Source organism: Cervus canadensis, chromosome 1 (assembly GCF_019320065.1).
Source record: "Cervus canadensis isolate Bull #8, Minnesota chromosome 1, ASM1932006v1, whole genome shotgun sequence".
In the NCBI taxonomy this organism is placed as follows: Eukaryota; Metazoa; Chordata; class Mammalia; order Artiodactyla; family Cervidae; genus Cervus; species Cervus canadensis.
Window position 1 is genome coordinate 114738368 of NC_057386.1, and position 14190 is coordinate 114752557.

General features: G+C 54.3%; 1 protein-coding gene across 1 annotated transcript; it reads right to left on the reverse strand.

Annotated features, from left to right (window-relative positions):
- Window positions 1-5428: 5428 nt before the first annotated feature.
- CRYBB3 (crystallin beta B3) lies at window positions 5429-10801 on the reverse strand. The gene is made up of 5 exons (XM_043437094.1): window positions 10707-10801; window positions 9261-9379; window positions 7866-7998; window positions 6913-7055; window positions 5429-5739 (listed from the first exon to the last, which is right to left on the reverse strand). The coding sequence occupies exons 1-5, from the start codon at window positions 10779-10781 to the stop codon at window positions 5574-5576; spliced, it is 636 nt and encodes a 211-aa protein (XP_043293029.1). The 5' UTR covers window positions 10782-10801; the 3' UTR covers window positions 5429-5573.
- Window positions 10802-14190: the final 3389 nt, after the last annotated feature.

The window sequence follows — 14190 nt, forward strand, 5'->3', positions numbered from 1 at the left end:
CGTACAGAGAACAAGAGAACAGCCATCTTGCCTTGATTTTTTAAGACTCTTGTTGTGGGCCATTTTTAAAGTCTTTATTGAATTTGTTGCACTATTGCTTCTGTTTTGTTTTGGTTTTTTGGCGGTGAGGCCTGTAGGATCTTAGCTCCCCAACCAGGGATTGAACTTGCACCCCCCCTGCATTGGCAGGCAAAGCCATAAGCACTGGACTACCAGAGAAGTCCCAAGAGAACCGCCACCTTGAATGGCCTGACCACACACTGTCATATTCCCAAAGCCCAGTGCCTGACACATAGTAGAGACTTGTTTTGACTTCCTGGACTACCAAAGCCAAGGGCCTGAAACTAGCGGCTTGAAATAACAGAATTTGGGGATGTAAAATGGTGCAGCCTCTGTGAAAACAGTACTGCATTTCCTGAAAAAATTAAGCATAGGGTTCCGTGCGTGTGTGCATGCTAAGCTGTTTCAGTCATGTCCAACTCTTTGCGATCCTATGTGCTGTAGCCCACCAGGCTCCTCTGTACATGGGGTTCTCCAGGCAAGAATACTGGAGTGGATTGCCATGCCTTCCTCAGGATTCCCATGTGATCCAGCAGTTCTACTTCTGGGAATATACCCATGAGAAGTAAAGCAGGGATGCCAGCTGGTATTTGTATAATGCACCCATGTTCATGCAGCATCACTCACAAAGGCGAAAAGGTGGAAACAGCCCAAATGCTCACTGGCAGTTGAATGGATCAACAAAATGAATTCTAGCCTTACAATAGAATGTCATTCAGCCTTGAAAAGGAATGAGATTCTGACACAGCCTACAACCTAGATGAAACTTGAAGACATTATGCTAACTGACAGAAGCCAGGTACAAATACAGTGTGGTTCCACTCAGATGAGATTATTAGTGCAGTTAAATTTAAAGACTGAAAGTAGGATCGTGGTTGCCAGGGTCTGGAGGCAGGGGGAACTGGGGAATTATGGTTTTATAAGTGCAGAGTTTCAGTTCTGCCAGATGAAAAACACTTCTGGAGATGGATGGTAATGATGATCGCAAGAGAGTGTGAATGTATTTAATGCCACTAAACCAAATACTTAAAAGTGGCTAAAATGGTAAATTTAATGTTATGAATATTTTATCACAATAAAAATAATGTTACATAAAGACTTCCAGAGATGTATTGCCTCATAGTTCTGGAAGCTGAAAGTCTGAAATCACCTTCTTTTTCTTTTAAGATTTTTAAAATTGAAGTATGGTTGATTTACAAGGTTGTGTTACACATGTTATATATTTTCTTTTTTAAAATATTCTTTTCCATTATGGTTAACACAGGACATGGATTACAGTTCTGTGTGCTAACAGCAGGACCTTGTTGTGTATCCGTTATATACATAAAAGCATACATCTGCTAACGCCGACCCCCTACTCCAGCCCTCCCTCAACCCCCGCCCCCTCAGCCACTACAAGTCTGATTTCTATGTCCATGAGTCTGTTTTGTAGACAGATTCATTTGTGTCATATCTTAGAGTCCACATGTATGTGATAGCATATAGTATTTGTCTTTCTTCTTTTTGAAGAACTCCAGTTAGTTCTAGTTGCACTCAAGTTGCTGCAAATAGCATTATCTCATCCTTTTTTATGGCTAAGTAGCATTCCATTGCATATATGTACCTCATCTTCTTTATCCATTCATCTGTCGATGGACATTTAGGTTGGTTCCATGCCTTGACTATTCATAATGCTACTGTGAACACTGCAGTATCTTTTTGAATTACAGTATCTTTTTGTCTGGGTATATGCCCAGGAGTGGGATTGCTGGATCATATGACAACTCTATTTTTAGTTAAAATCACCTTTTTGTTGCTACAAAGAGGAGAAGACCTGGTATCCCCAAACACAGTTTGATCCTTAGACATAAAAGGAACCAAAGCCAGAAGGAGCCTCAGAGGCCACCTACATCAAGAGAACTCGTCCCCTCTTTCAGCACCAACACTCCCTTCTCATGACAATTATTTTGTGACAGTCCATTCATCTCTCTAAATAAAATTGAAACTATAACTCAAGTATGTGCATAATGTTCAGAATGAATTAATAATAAGATGTCCTAGCTATAAAGGAATAAATAAAAGGAAACATAATAATATGTATTTCAATAGAAATAGATTTGGACAGTTATACAAGAATGATATAAACAAAGAGTTAGGTATTTGTGCTGCTTACAATGGACAAGTTTGGATTGGAAGGTAATAGTAAACTGAATGTGTGTTTGACAATTTCATATGCCCAGGAAGAATCTTTTTGAACATAATACAGCCAGACATGCGAATTGACCCAGTGGTGATTTATTGGTGATGCAAACACTGCAGGCAACATCACCTCGGGGTGCCGTGATTTTTCCAAAATGGGGAGGAATGCTTGGTCAAGTTCCCACTGGGGTATTTACACAGCAGTTCCTGTTAGCTGTTGGATGAGGGCTGCTTCTAGTAGGTGTTAATTCCCCAGAATTCCAGCTGCCCCTGGGCACACAGGCATGCAGAGGCTGGCAGCTGGAAGTAGCCCTCACACACCACCACTGCAAGTTCTAAGGGGTATGGAGATTCACATACCATCCAGGGGGAGATAAATGACATCCAGGGTAAAAACTGGGGAGCAGGGGGCAGCTGGCAGCAGGAAGTGGCAGGAGGACCCCTAGAGAACCTGGCATGGGGAGTGCATTCGTCGAGGCTGGCTCCTGGTGGGCCTGTGGAGGAAGGATGCCCGCAAAGTCTGCTGCCCAGCGCTCAGGAATCCTTGGGCTTCAGCCCAGTCCTGTCTCCTGAGTCCTGCTCCTCCCCAGGTCCCGTTCTCCCCATGAAGTCTTGCCACTATTTGGATTCCCCGTGCTTGGCCATGGAGCCTAGTTCCGTTATTCTCTCGCTTGCACTGGCATCCTTAGGATGAACCCCCATCACTGCATCACCGAGACGTCTCTCTGGATCGTACAACCGCAGAGCCCATCTCTAGGCTCATCATTTTTACAGATACGAAGGAGGAGGGTGAATACTCTTGGAGCCCACACTTTATCTACTGTTCTCATCCCTCTCTGCAAATTAAACTTATGCACGTACTCAAAGCAACCTAGATAAATAGTGTTATTAACTGCACATTACAGACGAGGTGATGGAGGCACAGAGAGGTTAAGTGACTTGCCCACAGGCACACAGTAGATGATGGAGCCTCAGAAGGAACTAAGTGATGTGGATCAAAGGCCCATCTGGGTCACCGTGCCTCTAACCAGTAGTCTACAAGGCCTCTCAATTAAGCAAAATTGTTTCCTGGTTCTGAATCTTGACCTTTAGTCACTGAGGGATGCTCTTGTTTCACTGTCCTGTTCAGGCCCTGCCCCTGCACCGACTGGAATTTGAGTCTAGGTTGGAATGAAGAGCAGCCTTTAAGGGGTATGCAGCCTGGGGTCAGATCCCAGCACACAGCTCGCAGCACTGTGTGACCTCGGCCCTTGGCTGTCCCTGTCTGTGCTTCCCGGGCCTTTCAGAGGATTGAACCAAAGTAAAAAGCCTGTTTGAGGGGGCTTCCCTGGTGGCTTGGTGGTGAAGAATCAGCCTGCCAATGCAGAAGACCTGGGTTCAATCCCTGGTTCGGGAAGATCCCCCATGCCGTGGAACGGCTAAGCCCATGTGCCACAACGCCTGAGCCCACACGCCACTACTGCTGACGCCCGAGCGCCCGGAAGCCTGTGCTCCGCAACACGGGGGGCCAGCACAGCGAGGGGCCTCCCGCTGCAGCCCGAGGGCAGCCCCCACCCTCGACAACCACAGCAGCGAGGACCCAGCACAGCCACAAATAAAGAAGAACAATTTATTTTATTCATGCCTTTTGAAAAAAATAATTTGAGGTGACTTCTTTGCTGTGCGTATTTTTTCAACAGGCAGGCTGAAGGAACTGAAAAATCACCCTATTTTCCATGTCTTCCTGGGGTCCCATGGGCCTCCCCCACACCAGCTGCCTCGGCCACGGGGAGGCTGAGGGTGGCTGGGAGGGGCCCTGGGTATCACAGGGGAGCAAAGTCGGGGTGACTTTTGGAGGTGGGAGGGGTGGGGACTGGTCCCCGGGAAGCCAGCTGACACCTGTCCAACCAGACAGTCCCTCCTCTTCCCACGGGGGGAGGGAGGTCAGAGGAGACTCATGTGTTTACCCGGTGCTGCAGCAGCCCCCTTGGGCCGGATGAAGCCACTGAGGCTCAGAGCAGTGACGGTCAGGAGTCAGGGGCGGGGTGGGGGCTCAGCCATCGAACCGAGGCTGCAGAAGGGCAGGGGGCGGCCACTGAGCATGGGAGAGAGACGGTCGGGGCACCACGTCATCTCAGCTCACCCCGATCTCTGCAGGAGCCTCCCAACCTGTCCCCCTGCCTCCCCGTTGGCCCCACTGTCTGTGTTCTGGGCCCCAGCTGGAGCGGTCCTGTGAAACCCAAAGGCAGACCATTCAAACTCGCCTTGTTCAAACTCTCCGTGGCTCCCACCTCCTGGAGAAGAGTCAGAGTTTGCCAGGGCCGGTAGAGCCCTACACGCTGACCCCTCCCAGTCTCTCAGGTAACACATTCCAGACCCACTGGCCTCCTTGCTGTGTCTCCAACACTCAGCTGCAAAGCCTGTTTTCCTTCCACCTGGAATGTTCCCACAGCTCACTCAGGTCTGCGCTTAAATGTCACCTCAGGTCACCTCAGAGTGGAGTTCTCTGACCACCACCCCATCACCCTGCATCCTTGAATCCCGCTTTCTTGTCCTTCACGTTGGCCACCTCCTGACGTTGTGGTCAAACTCGTTCATTTATGTTTGGTCTCTCTCATAGAAGGTGAGCTCCGGGGACAGTGGGACTTTCGTTCAGTTCTCTGCTGTGACCTCAGGCTTTGAACAGGGCCTGGCATTTGTTGAATACATTAATGAAAACAGAGATGGGCAGAGAGATGGAGGGGGGATGACAAACAGGTGGATGGGCCAGAAGAAGGATGGATGGATTAATGGGTGAAAGGGTGACCGCAAGGGTGGATGCATGGATAGATGATGGAGGGAGGGGTGGATGGATGGATGGATGGATGAATAGCGGATGGAAGGATGGATGGAAGGAAGAAGAACTGCCGGAACGGAAAGAAAGATGAGTGGGTAGAAGGAAGGATGGATAAACCAATGGACAGAAGAAAACACAGAAATACGGAAGGAAGACTAGAAGGATGGATGGACGGACAGACTGCCAGATGGAGACGCAGGCGGACAGACACAAGACCAGGGTTCACCCGATGAGAACCGGGGGCTTGGAGAGGGAGCACAGCTCACTGCCGTCCCCTGGGGCCCTCAGAACCTTCCAGCCGCAGTCTCCCTCACCTGCCCCTCCCCGGGCTCCACGCCGGGCCCGCCCCCTCATGCAGTGACTCGGAGGAGCATGGCAGGTGGGGGACCGGCCCCAGGCTTTATTGAGCAGATTCGGGGGAAGGGTGGCCCGGCAGGCCCTCACCCCGGCCCTGGAGCCGCCTCTTCTTGCCTTTGCTGCCCCCCGGGGCGGGCCTGGGCCCCTGGGGCCTGGGCGCCCTTCAGCTGCTGAGGAACACGCCTCTCTTGTGCCACTTCTGGTCGCGGATGCGGCGCACGGACTGCAGTTGCGGCTGGTTCGCGTCCCACTCGTTCCAGTGGCGGTACTCGCCCCGTTCGAACACGTACTGGCGCCCGCGGTAGCCCGGGAACTCGTAGCCAACCCACCTGCAGGGAGGCGAGGTCAGCGTGAGAAGCCTCCGGGCTCTCGCCTCCCAGCCAGACCCAGTCTTTCAAAACCAGCCTCTGAGCCCGCTCTCCACCTGCCCGAATCCTTCCTTGGCTTCCCGAGGCCCTGGGGATGAACTCAGACTCCTCGCCCCGCTCACAGACGAGACTCTAGCCTTACCTCTCGTTTCTCCTTCGTACCCCACACTCCAGCCTGGCTTAGTGTGCTTTCTCTGAACCTGCATGTCTCTGAGCCTTTACACATGCTGTTCCTTCTGCCTGGAATGCTGTTCCTTGCCTCATCCTCATTTCATCCTCTCTTTCATAGCAACCTTTACATATCAAGTGGGACATCTCCTCCTCCAGAAAGCCCTTCCTGATTGCCTCAGGCTAAATCAAGCGCCTCATCAGGACCCCCAGAGCCCCTGCATGTCCACAGTTCTGATCACTACGAATTGTGAATAACTGTTTCCTTGTCTGTTTCCCTATTACACTGTGACATTCCCAAGGGACAAATGATGGGACTTGTGTAGTTCTTATTGCCCCCATACCCTACACACACAGATCCTCAGTGAAAAACTGTTGAATATGGTATTATGTGGTAGAGGTGGCACCTCTCAAGGCCCAACCCCATGTCACAAGCCCACAAGTGAGATGTAGTTGCCTAGACAAAGGGAGAGTGACCCTAAGATTGCATTAACAGAGATATCAAGCCTAGAAGGAGGGGGGAGAAGAGCCTGTTCTCCTATGTACCACTCGGGCCACCCATACATACATGCTGGGTCTCCTGGTGAGAAGGACAAAGACTGTGAAAGGGGAAAAACAAATCTGAACTTCAAGGCCTAGGGGAGTTCAGAAAAGGAGTGAAGACTTTGATGCAGACAAGTAAGGGAGTGCAGATTTCACTTGGTTAAAAAAAAACAAAAACTGTCTCTAAGTCAAGGCTTCCTGGAAATCCAATGGTACAGGAATGCAAGCAGGTGGACATTCAAATAATGGGGGCTTTGAGCAAGGCTGGTGTAGGGCCCCTGACTTGGATGAGGGGCCTCCAGACCCTGGGGAGCCAGAAGTGTCAGCTATGTAGGAAACTGTGAACAGAGATTCCGTTTGGAACCCAAGGCAATGTGAATTGGAGGACAGGGCAAGGGCCGAGAGTGGGGTCGGGTCCCTTACGTCCCGTTGATGGCCCGGACGCTCGCCACGCGGTCCTGGAAGCCGTGAGCCCAGAGGCTGGGCACGTCATCGTCCACTATCTCCATCTTGCGGCCGCCAAAAGCCGGGTTCTCAAAGAGATGCAGTTTGTGATCCGGGCCATCCTGGGGGCAAGACCACGGAGGGCAAGACCATGGGATGAGCCAGCTGCTCCCACGGCCAGGACAGAGGGCCCAGGAGGCTCCAGCAAAGGCTCAAGGCACCGCAGAGTAATGCCCACCCCCAGAGCTGGCCTCCTTAGGACTTCCAGAGCCAGAGAGCCGTGAGGCCGAGAGCAGGGGCTTTCAGGTCTGGTTAAACCTCGTCATTTAGCAGATAGGGAAACTGAGGCACAGAGAAGGTGGTAGGAGACCAGAATCACTCATGTAGAAACATTCCCACTTTATGAAAGCAGATTCTGAGTCGGTCTACCTGGCCTTCCTCCTCCCAATCCCCTCCCCGCCCCCAAGGAGCATCAGTCATTGTGAGCTAGAGGAAGGGCGGGGCTAGCCCTGAGCCTGAGTCAGCAGGTGGGAGGGAAAAGCGACGTTTTACTGAGCCACCATGCACCCGGCCTCTTTCAGGTGTTGGAGAAACACAGGGGAAGGACTTGAGCTGATTTGCAGTTACTTTCTGGAGCTGTTTACCAGGCTGTATGGGTCCGACTGGACCACATGGCTCCTGATTTTAATAAGGCTACAGAGGGACATGCCAGTGACCTGCTGGCTAACGCAAGATATGAATCCTGGCCTCCCGACCCGCAGCCCAGCGCCCATTCAGTAGCCGGCTTCTTGTCCCCCCAAAACCACTCAGATCAGAAATAACGAGGGCTCTCCCCGGGCCAGGCCCGTGCCAGCCGAGCCCTTGGCTGAGCTCGTGAGAGGAGCCTGCCTCGGGAGCCCCCGGCGTGTCCGGCTTCCAGGGGCTGTACTCACAATGTGCAGGGGTCGGACGGACAGGAGGCTGTCGCTGTGGTGACTGTTGGACCAGGCGTCCCAGCGAGGGTAGTCCCCCTTCTCCAGGACGTACTGCTCCCCGCGGAAGGCCCTGCGCTCAAACGCCAGCCACCTACAGGAGGAAGGAGGGCTGGGTCACTCATCTGTGCTGCCCCGGGGTGGGGAGGACCCATGTCTAGGGAGAGGGTGGTGCCCGAGAGCTGCTGACCTCTGACCATGCCCCTTTCCTCCAACCCTAGTCCTGGTATCGAGGGAGTTACTAGAACTTGCTAGGAGCTGAGACTCTGAGCCAGAAAACCAGCCTGGGAAAGAACAAGGCCTGGCACACAGCAAGGATTCCATCGACAACTCCTCTTTTTCCTTCGCTTATTGCTCCCCCTCCTCCTCTTCCTCTAATTCCTCTATTAGATTGTTATTCTTATTATTACAATTATACTGTCGTTTAGTACATCCCTCTGTCCATTTTCACAAAAACTCTGAAGTGCATACACTATTATCCCCATTTGACAGATGAGATAACAGAGGCCCAGAGGGTGAAACACCTCACCCAAGTGGTTAGCACCAAAGCTTAGATTTTCCATCTGAAGAATTTAGGGTCCAGCAGATGGTTGGATGGCATCACTGACTCAATGGACATGGCTTGGGTAAACTCCAGCAGTTGGTGATGGATAAGGGAGGTGTGGCGTTCATGGGGTCGCAAAGAGTCGGATACGACTGAGCGACTAAAGTGACTGAACTGAACTGAATGGGACTCCTGCTTGCTGGGTGGACGTGGACAGGACAGTTAGCCACTTTGGCCTCAGTTTCCTCATCTGTCAAGTGGGCAGTCGTGAGGATTTAGGGGTATTGTTGCTGCTGTTTAGTCACTAAGTTGTGCCTGACTCTGCGACCCTATAGACGAGCCCGCCAGGCTCCTCTGTCCATGGGATTTCCCAGGAAGAATACTAGTTGCCATTACCTTCTCCAGGGGGTCCTCCCCAACCCAGGGATCGAACCTGAGTCTCCTGCATTGGCAGGCAGAGTCTTTACCCCTCAGCCACCAGGAAAGCCATTCCAGGATATCAAGCACATTAGAATTTGGATGCTATCATCATTAAAAAGTATTAGACCCCACTGGCTGGGCAGCGAGCCAGGTGCCAGAGTCTTCCTCTGTCCTCTCTGCACAGTGCTCTGCTACTGACCCCAGAGATGGAGGGCTGGAGGGAGTTCAAGAGAATCACTGTTCAATGCTCCTATTTACAGGTGGGAAGCCTGAGGCCAGATATGGGGAGGGCGTTGCCTAAGGCCCCACAGCAGACTGAGAGCTTGCTCCTGGCCCTCCCGACTCCCAGGGGGCTCAGGGTTGGGAGGAGGGCTGGGGGTCCGGGTACTCACGGGCCCGACTCCACCTGGATGGAGCCCACCTTCTCCAGCAGGCTTTCCGTCAGGTTGGGGCACTCGGCTGTGAGCTCGCACCGCTTGCCCTGGAAGTTCTCCATTTCGTACACGATCACCTAGAAGGGCAGCCTCCTCAGCATCCCATCGGGCCGGGCTCCCAACCCCAGCCCATGTCCTGCTGGGGAGGGCCTTGGAGGCAGGTACCACCCCCTGCTCCATCAGCTCTGCCTGGAACCGGCCTGAAGCCAGCGCCGCCGCGGGCTTGCCCTGCCCCCTGGTGGCCACAGAGGGCAACGCCTCCAGGAATCCCCATTAAACCAGGGGCCCGCAAGCTGGGTGTCTGGCCGGAACCAGGGCAGAACTTAGTAAAGCGAAAGGTCCAAAATGACTGGAGGGAGGACTGTGGGGAAACGAAGCTGCTGTGGTCAGGAGGGGCTGTGGGCCCCCTTCTATGCTTTTCGAGAGAAGGCGCAATATGTCATTTCCTTAATGTGAGATGTCTCCATTTTGAAAGTCCTGGGCAGAGCAAATAAAACTCCAGTTTGCACTAGCTGAATTTCACCTGCCCCTGTGCCCCCGAGGAAGGGGCTGCTAAGGCAGAAGGGGGTTTTGCCTCTTTCACCCGCTTAGAAGCACTAACTGTCTCTGCAGCGGGTCCCTGGGGAACATCAGCTCCTGTCATTTTACACAAGGGTCAAGGGAGGCTCAGAAAGGGTCCTGGGCTGCACAGCAGGTCAAGTGGAGGTCCTGGATTCAGAAAGTCCACTGGCTCTTCATAAGCACCTCTGTGGCCCGGGGAAAGCCCACAGATGCCGAAAGGAGCCAGGAAGGGCTGGCAGTGATGCCCGCTTCTCTGGCAGGGGGTAGCTGGGGGTCCACAGGGCAAGGCTGAGTCACCCACGAATCAGGCGCAGAGCCAGGCAAGCCTTGCTGCTCTTCCCCTCCCGGTGTTGCCCCGTCTGGTCAGAGACCCCACTTACTTCCTTAGTCAATCCATCCTGGGACCCCACCTTATTAAAGCCCCCGGCATAGCTTAGAAAGGGCGGAGAGAGCCCACAAACGCCAGCCCTCGGGTTTCTCCGTTTGCTGGCCGTGGTGACGGCACCGGCGTTTGGCCCTCCCTGAGAGGCGTGGGCGCTGTCCCCAGGTTAAAGGTGGGGCTGCTGAGGTCCAGAGAGGCCCAGGGACTGGACCGAGCTCAGGCAGGAGGGTCAGCGCCGTGTCTCCTGAAAGCCCCGTCGACACCGGCAGCGTGGGTGTGACCAGGTCCCCCGTGCAGATGAGGACACAGAAGAGGCAAGAGCTGCAGAGAGGGGAGGTGCCCTCCTGCTCCTGGCTGGCTGGCTGGAAGGGCTGCTGCTGCTTTCTGGAGAGGGGCTGCCTGGCCGGGAGGCGGGCCCCGAGGACCCAGGGCCCCCCGGGGCCCCTCCCCTGACCCCGTACCTTGTAGCCGCCCCCGAGGCCGCCGTGGCTCTTGCCGGCCGCAGCCTGCTCCGGTGTGCTGTGCTGCTCTGCCATCTCCACGGGAACCCCTGTGGCTTCGATCAAAGCAAATGGTCACCAGGTGCGCCCGGAGGGGACCCCAGGTGCCTGGAGTCGAGGACAAGCTCCAGAACCCGACTGCCTCTGAGATGTGGTCGGTGCTCACAACCAACCTTCAGTCATTCAGCAAACATCCACCGAGCATCTACTGTGGCCCACAGGGCCTGGGACAGTCAGGGGAGGTGGATACCCACTTTACAGGTGGAAATCCCTAGGCCCAGGGAGGCAAGGCTGGGATGGGGCTCCAAAGCCCGTGCCCTTCCCCTCCCCCGGAGCTTTGGGGGGACACGACACCTGAAGACTCTGCTCAGGGGGTGGGGTGCGGGCCTCGGGGAGCCTCCTCCTCTAGGATCGCTCCCACATCCGCCCCCCAGGCAGTAGGCTTCTGTTCACCAATTCCTTCATTTGCCAAAGATTCCAAGAGAACCGAGTTGGTCCCTTGCCCTGGGCTGGTGATTGAGAGGAACAGGGGGCCACGGACTAGTGGGAAATAGGCGGACGGACGTCTAGAGAAAGCAAGATGCTGGGGAGCAGGCCCTGGGACACCCGCTCAGCTTGCTTTCATTCCGCATGCGTTTACAGAGCACTAACCATATAGCAGCCACTTAAAAAAGAGACACGGATGCAGACAGACAGACAGACAGACGGCAGCCCCGCATCCCTAGGGACGAGGCCACACGCTGCTGGGCCTGAATTCTCACGTGGAAGGGCCTGCCTGATGCCAAACACCCAGACACACAGGCCTGTTCTGTTCATAAACACACCCATAAGCGCGCGCACACACAGGCTCCCATGATTACTGTACATGGCCACTTTCCACCTGCTGCGCAAAAACAGCCGCCCGCTTCTCTCTCGGGGACACACACATGCCCATTTCAGATGCCGCCCGCCAAGGTCCGGAAGGCATCACAGCCACCCCCCACATTCCTGGGAGCGGATGGGCTGCGTGGCCCTCATACACAGCACACAGGCCCAGCGATGCTGTCTGCCTGCCTGTGTCCTGCCTCGTCAAAAAGTGGGGCCTGGAAATGGGGCCAGGTCCGGGGGGACTCTCAGCAGAGGTGCCAGCCCCCCACTTTGCCCACTCCCCTTCCTCAGCGGTGCTCAGTCTCTGCAGGCCCCCTGCCCTAAGCTCACACCCCAGGGCTTGACCCTGCGCACCCCGTCAGACACCGGCTGGCTCGGGGGCTCTCCTGAGTCCTCCCTCTCAGCTCCGGCCCTCATGTGGATCCCCGGTTGATGCAGGGGGCCAACTATGCATGCCCCCTCCCCTGGAGACCACCCAGGTCTGGGCCGGCCTCCCCGTCCCCGCGCCCCCGGAGTGCACCTGTTGCAGTCGCCGTGAGGAGAGAGGGGGCCGGCGCTGTCTGCAGACTCAGTCCGCTGCTGCCGGGACTGCCCTATTTATGGGCACTTTCTGACAGCCCAGCACAACCCGGCTTGCTGAGGCAGCGCCCTGTCCACCCAATTCCGTGCGCGCCACTTCACCTCAATAGCAGGCCCGGGGAGGCCCCTGCGCCTCTGTCCTCAGCCGTGGTCTCTGATGACTTCCTGGGGGCAGGTGGGCCGTGTCAGCTTCCCGGGGAGCCCCACAGCACCAAGGTCTCAGTGCCCCCGACTTTCCTGCTCTGGCTTCTCAGTGCCAGCATCTTCCTTTTGGGATGCGCGACACCCTTGGAATGGCTCCAGTTCTTAAAAGCGCCAGGCCCTAGATTTTCCCATGTGCCACGGAAGTCAGATCACCATGAACATCCCTTCCAAGGTGGGTGTAAATCCGTCCACACATTTCCATGAGACGCGGTAACAGACCCAGCAAAGATTCCTTTTCTTCATACTGAAGGCATCTACGGACGACAGTGACCATTTATGGGAGAACTACTATGTGCGTGGTGCTGGGCCAGCTTCATGAGCAGTGTGTGTTCAGTCCTCACGAAGCTCCCTTGAGGAGAGAAATTGTGATTGCCACTTTTTAAAGGGGGAGACAGTTCAGAGAGGTGAAGTCACTTACCCAGGGTCACACAGCAGACAGGAGGTGGAAGGGCTGGCCTGCTCCAGGGTCCAGCTCTCAGCCTCAGCAGAAATAAAGATGATCACAACAGTCACTTCATTTATGACCAAAAAATTAGATCCATGCATTTTGTGTGCGTGTCTAACAAAGTATAATTTCGCCTGTGACAGCTACATAATTTCCTCAGTTTTCAAAAGTTCGCCTCAAGCCACTTTGCTTTTATGAAAGACCTACATTAGTACCTGTTTTCTATAACAGAAAAAAAATCTAGGGGACCTTTGCTTTTATGAAAAAGGGCGAAAAACAACAGTTGCATTCAGCCTTTATTTTATAACAAGCCATTATAGAAGCAGGGTGAGCCCCAAGCAGCGACTGGCGCCACCAAGTGCCTCCCGTGGGAATTACACTCAGCATCAAGGCGTCCGGCGCCATGGCTTTGCACTGCGCCCGAGTGTCTGCTCACCTGTGAGCATTTTTTGCATCTGTGAGCAAGCTGTGTCCACAGGTCACTGCTTCTTCAATGCACACCCCTGCAGCTTAACCAAGATTTCAGAGGAGCGCTCTCCTCTCAGAAGAGAGGAACTTGTATTCAGAGGTTACTGAAGCAATAAAATAAATGACGGGGCAAAGGAGTGAATTGTTAAGCTGAGGGTTTTCTTTAGCTGTTGCTCGTTTTTGGCTAAAATCCTCAAGTCAGCGCAAACCCCAGCATCCCCGGAGAGGTGGGTGACAGCGGGGTTCTGGAACCCGGTGGATCTGTGTGACCTTGGGGGAGTGAATGAAGGTCACGGCCACAGTCTCCTCATCTGCCAGGGGAGAAGCTTCTGTCTCCTCCAGCCACTGAGATCACGGGAGCAAAGCAGGGCGGCCTCACTTTCTTAATCACGGAGGACCCTGCCCACTGCTGACAGCTCAGACCGAGGGGCTGCTTCCTTCTGGGGCTCGTGGATAGCAGAGTTGGTCTCAGCCCCTTAACCTGAGATGCAGCCGGCACCCGCCGGGGACATCAGGGGGTGACAGAGGTGGGGATGGCCCAGCAGGCCTGATTCCCCCTGACCACCTCCCCCCCCATCAGCTCCTTTAGGGTCCTGAAGACCCATGTGCCCAGATCTCGCATGCCACCCGTCTTTAACCTAGAGTTCTCGGTCTTGGCGCTGTTGCCAAGCGGGGCTGGGATTATTCCTTGTGACAGGGGAGGAGGGCTGTCCTGAGCAGTGGGGGATGCTGCTCAGCATCCCTGGCCTCCACTCGCTACATGCCAGGAGCACGCCCCTTCCCTCCTTGAGATAATTTAAAAGACACCGCCTGTCATTTTGTCAGATGTCGCGCAGACGGGCAGAATCCACCCGGGGCCACTGCCTTTAATGTCTGCCGGAT

Bases quoted from the DNA above. Each gene is read 5' to 3' on its own strand.
- CRYBB3 (XM_043437094.1), bottom strand. From the start codon at position 10,781: ATGGCAGAGCAGCACAGCACACCGGAGCAGGCTGCGGCCGGCAAGAGC. The intron at 7,056-7,865 runs GTGAGTACAGCC...TCTTGCCCCCAG, and splicing joins CCGTCCGACCCCTGCACATT to GATGGCCCGGATCACAAACT. The intron at 5,740-6,912 runs GTAAGGGACCCG...GCCTCCCTGCAG, and splicing joins GTCCGGGCCATCAACGGGAC to GTGGGTTGGCTACGAGTTCC.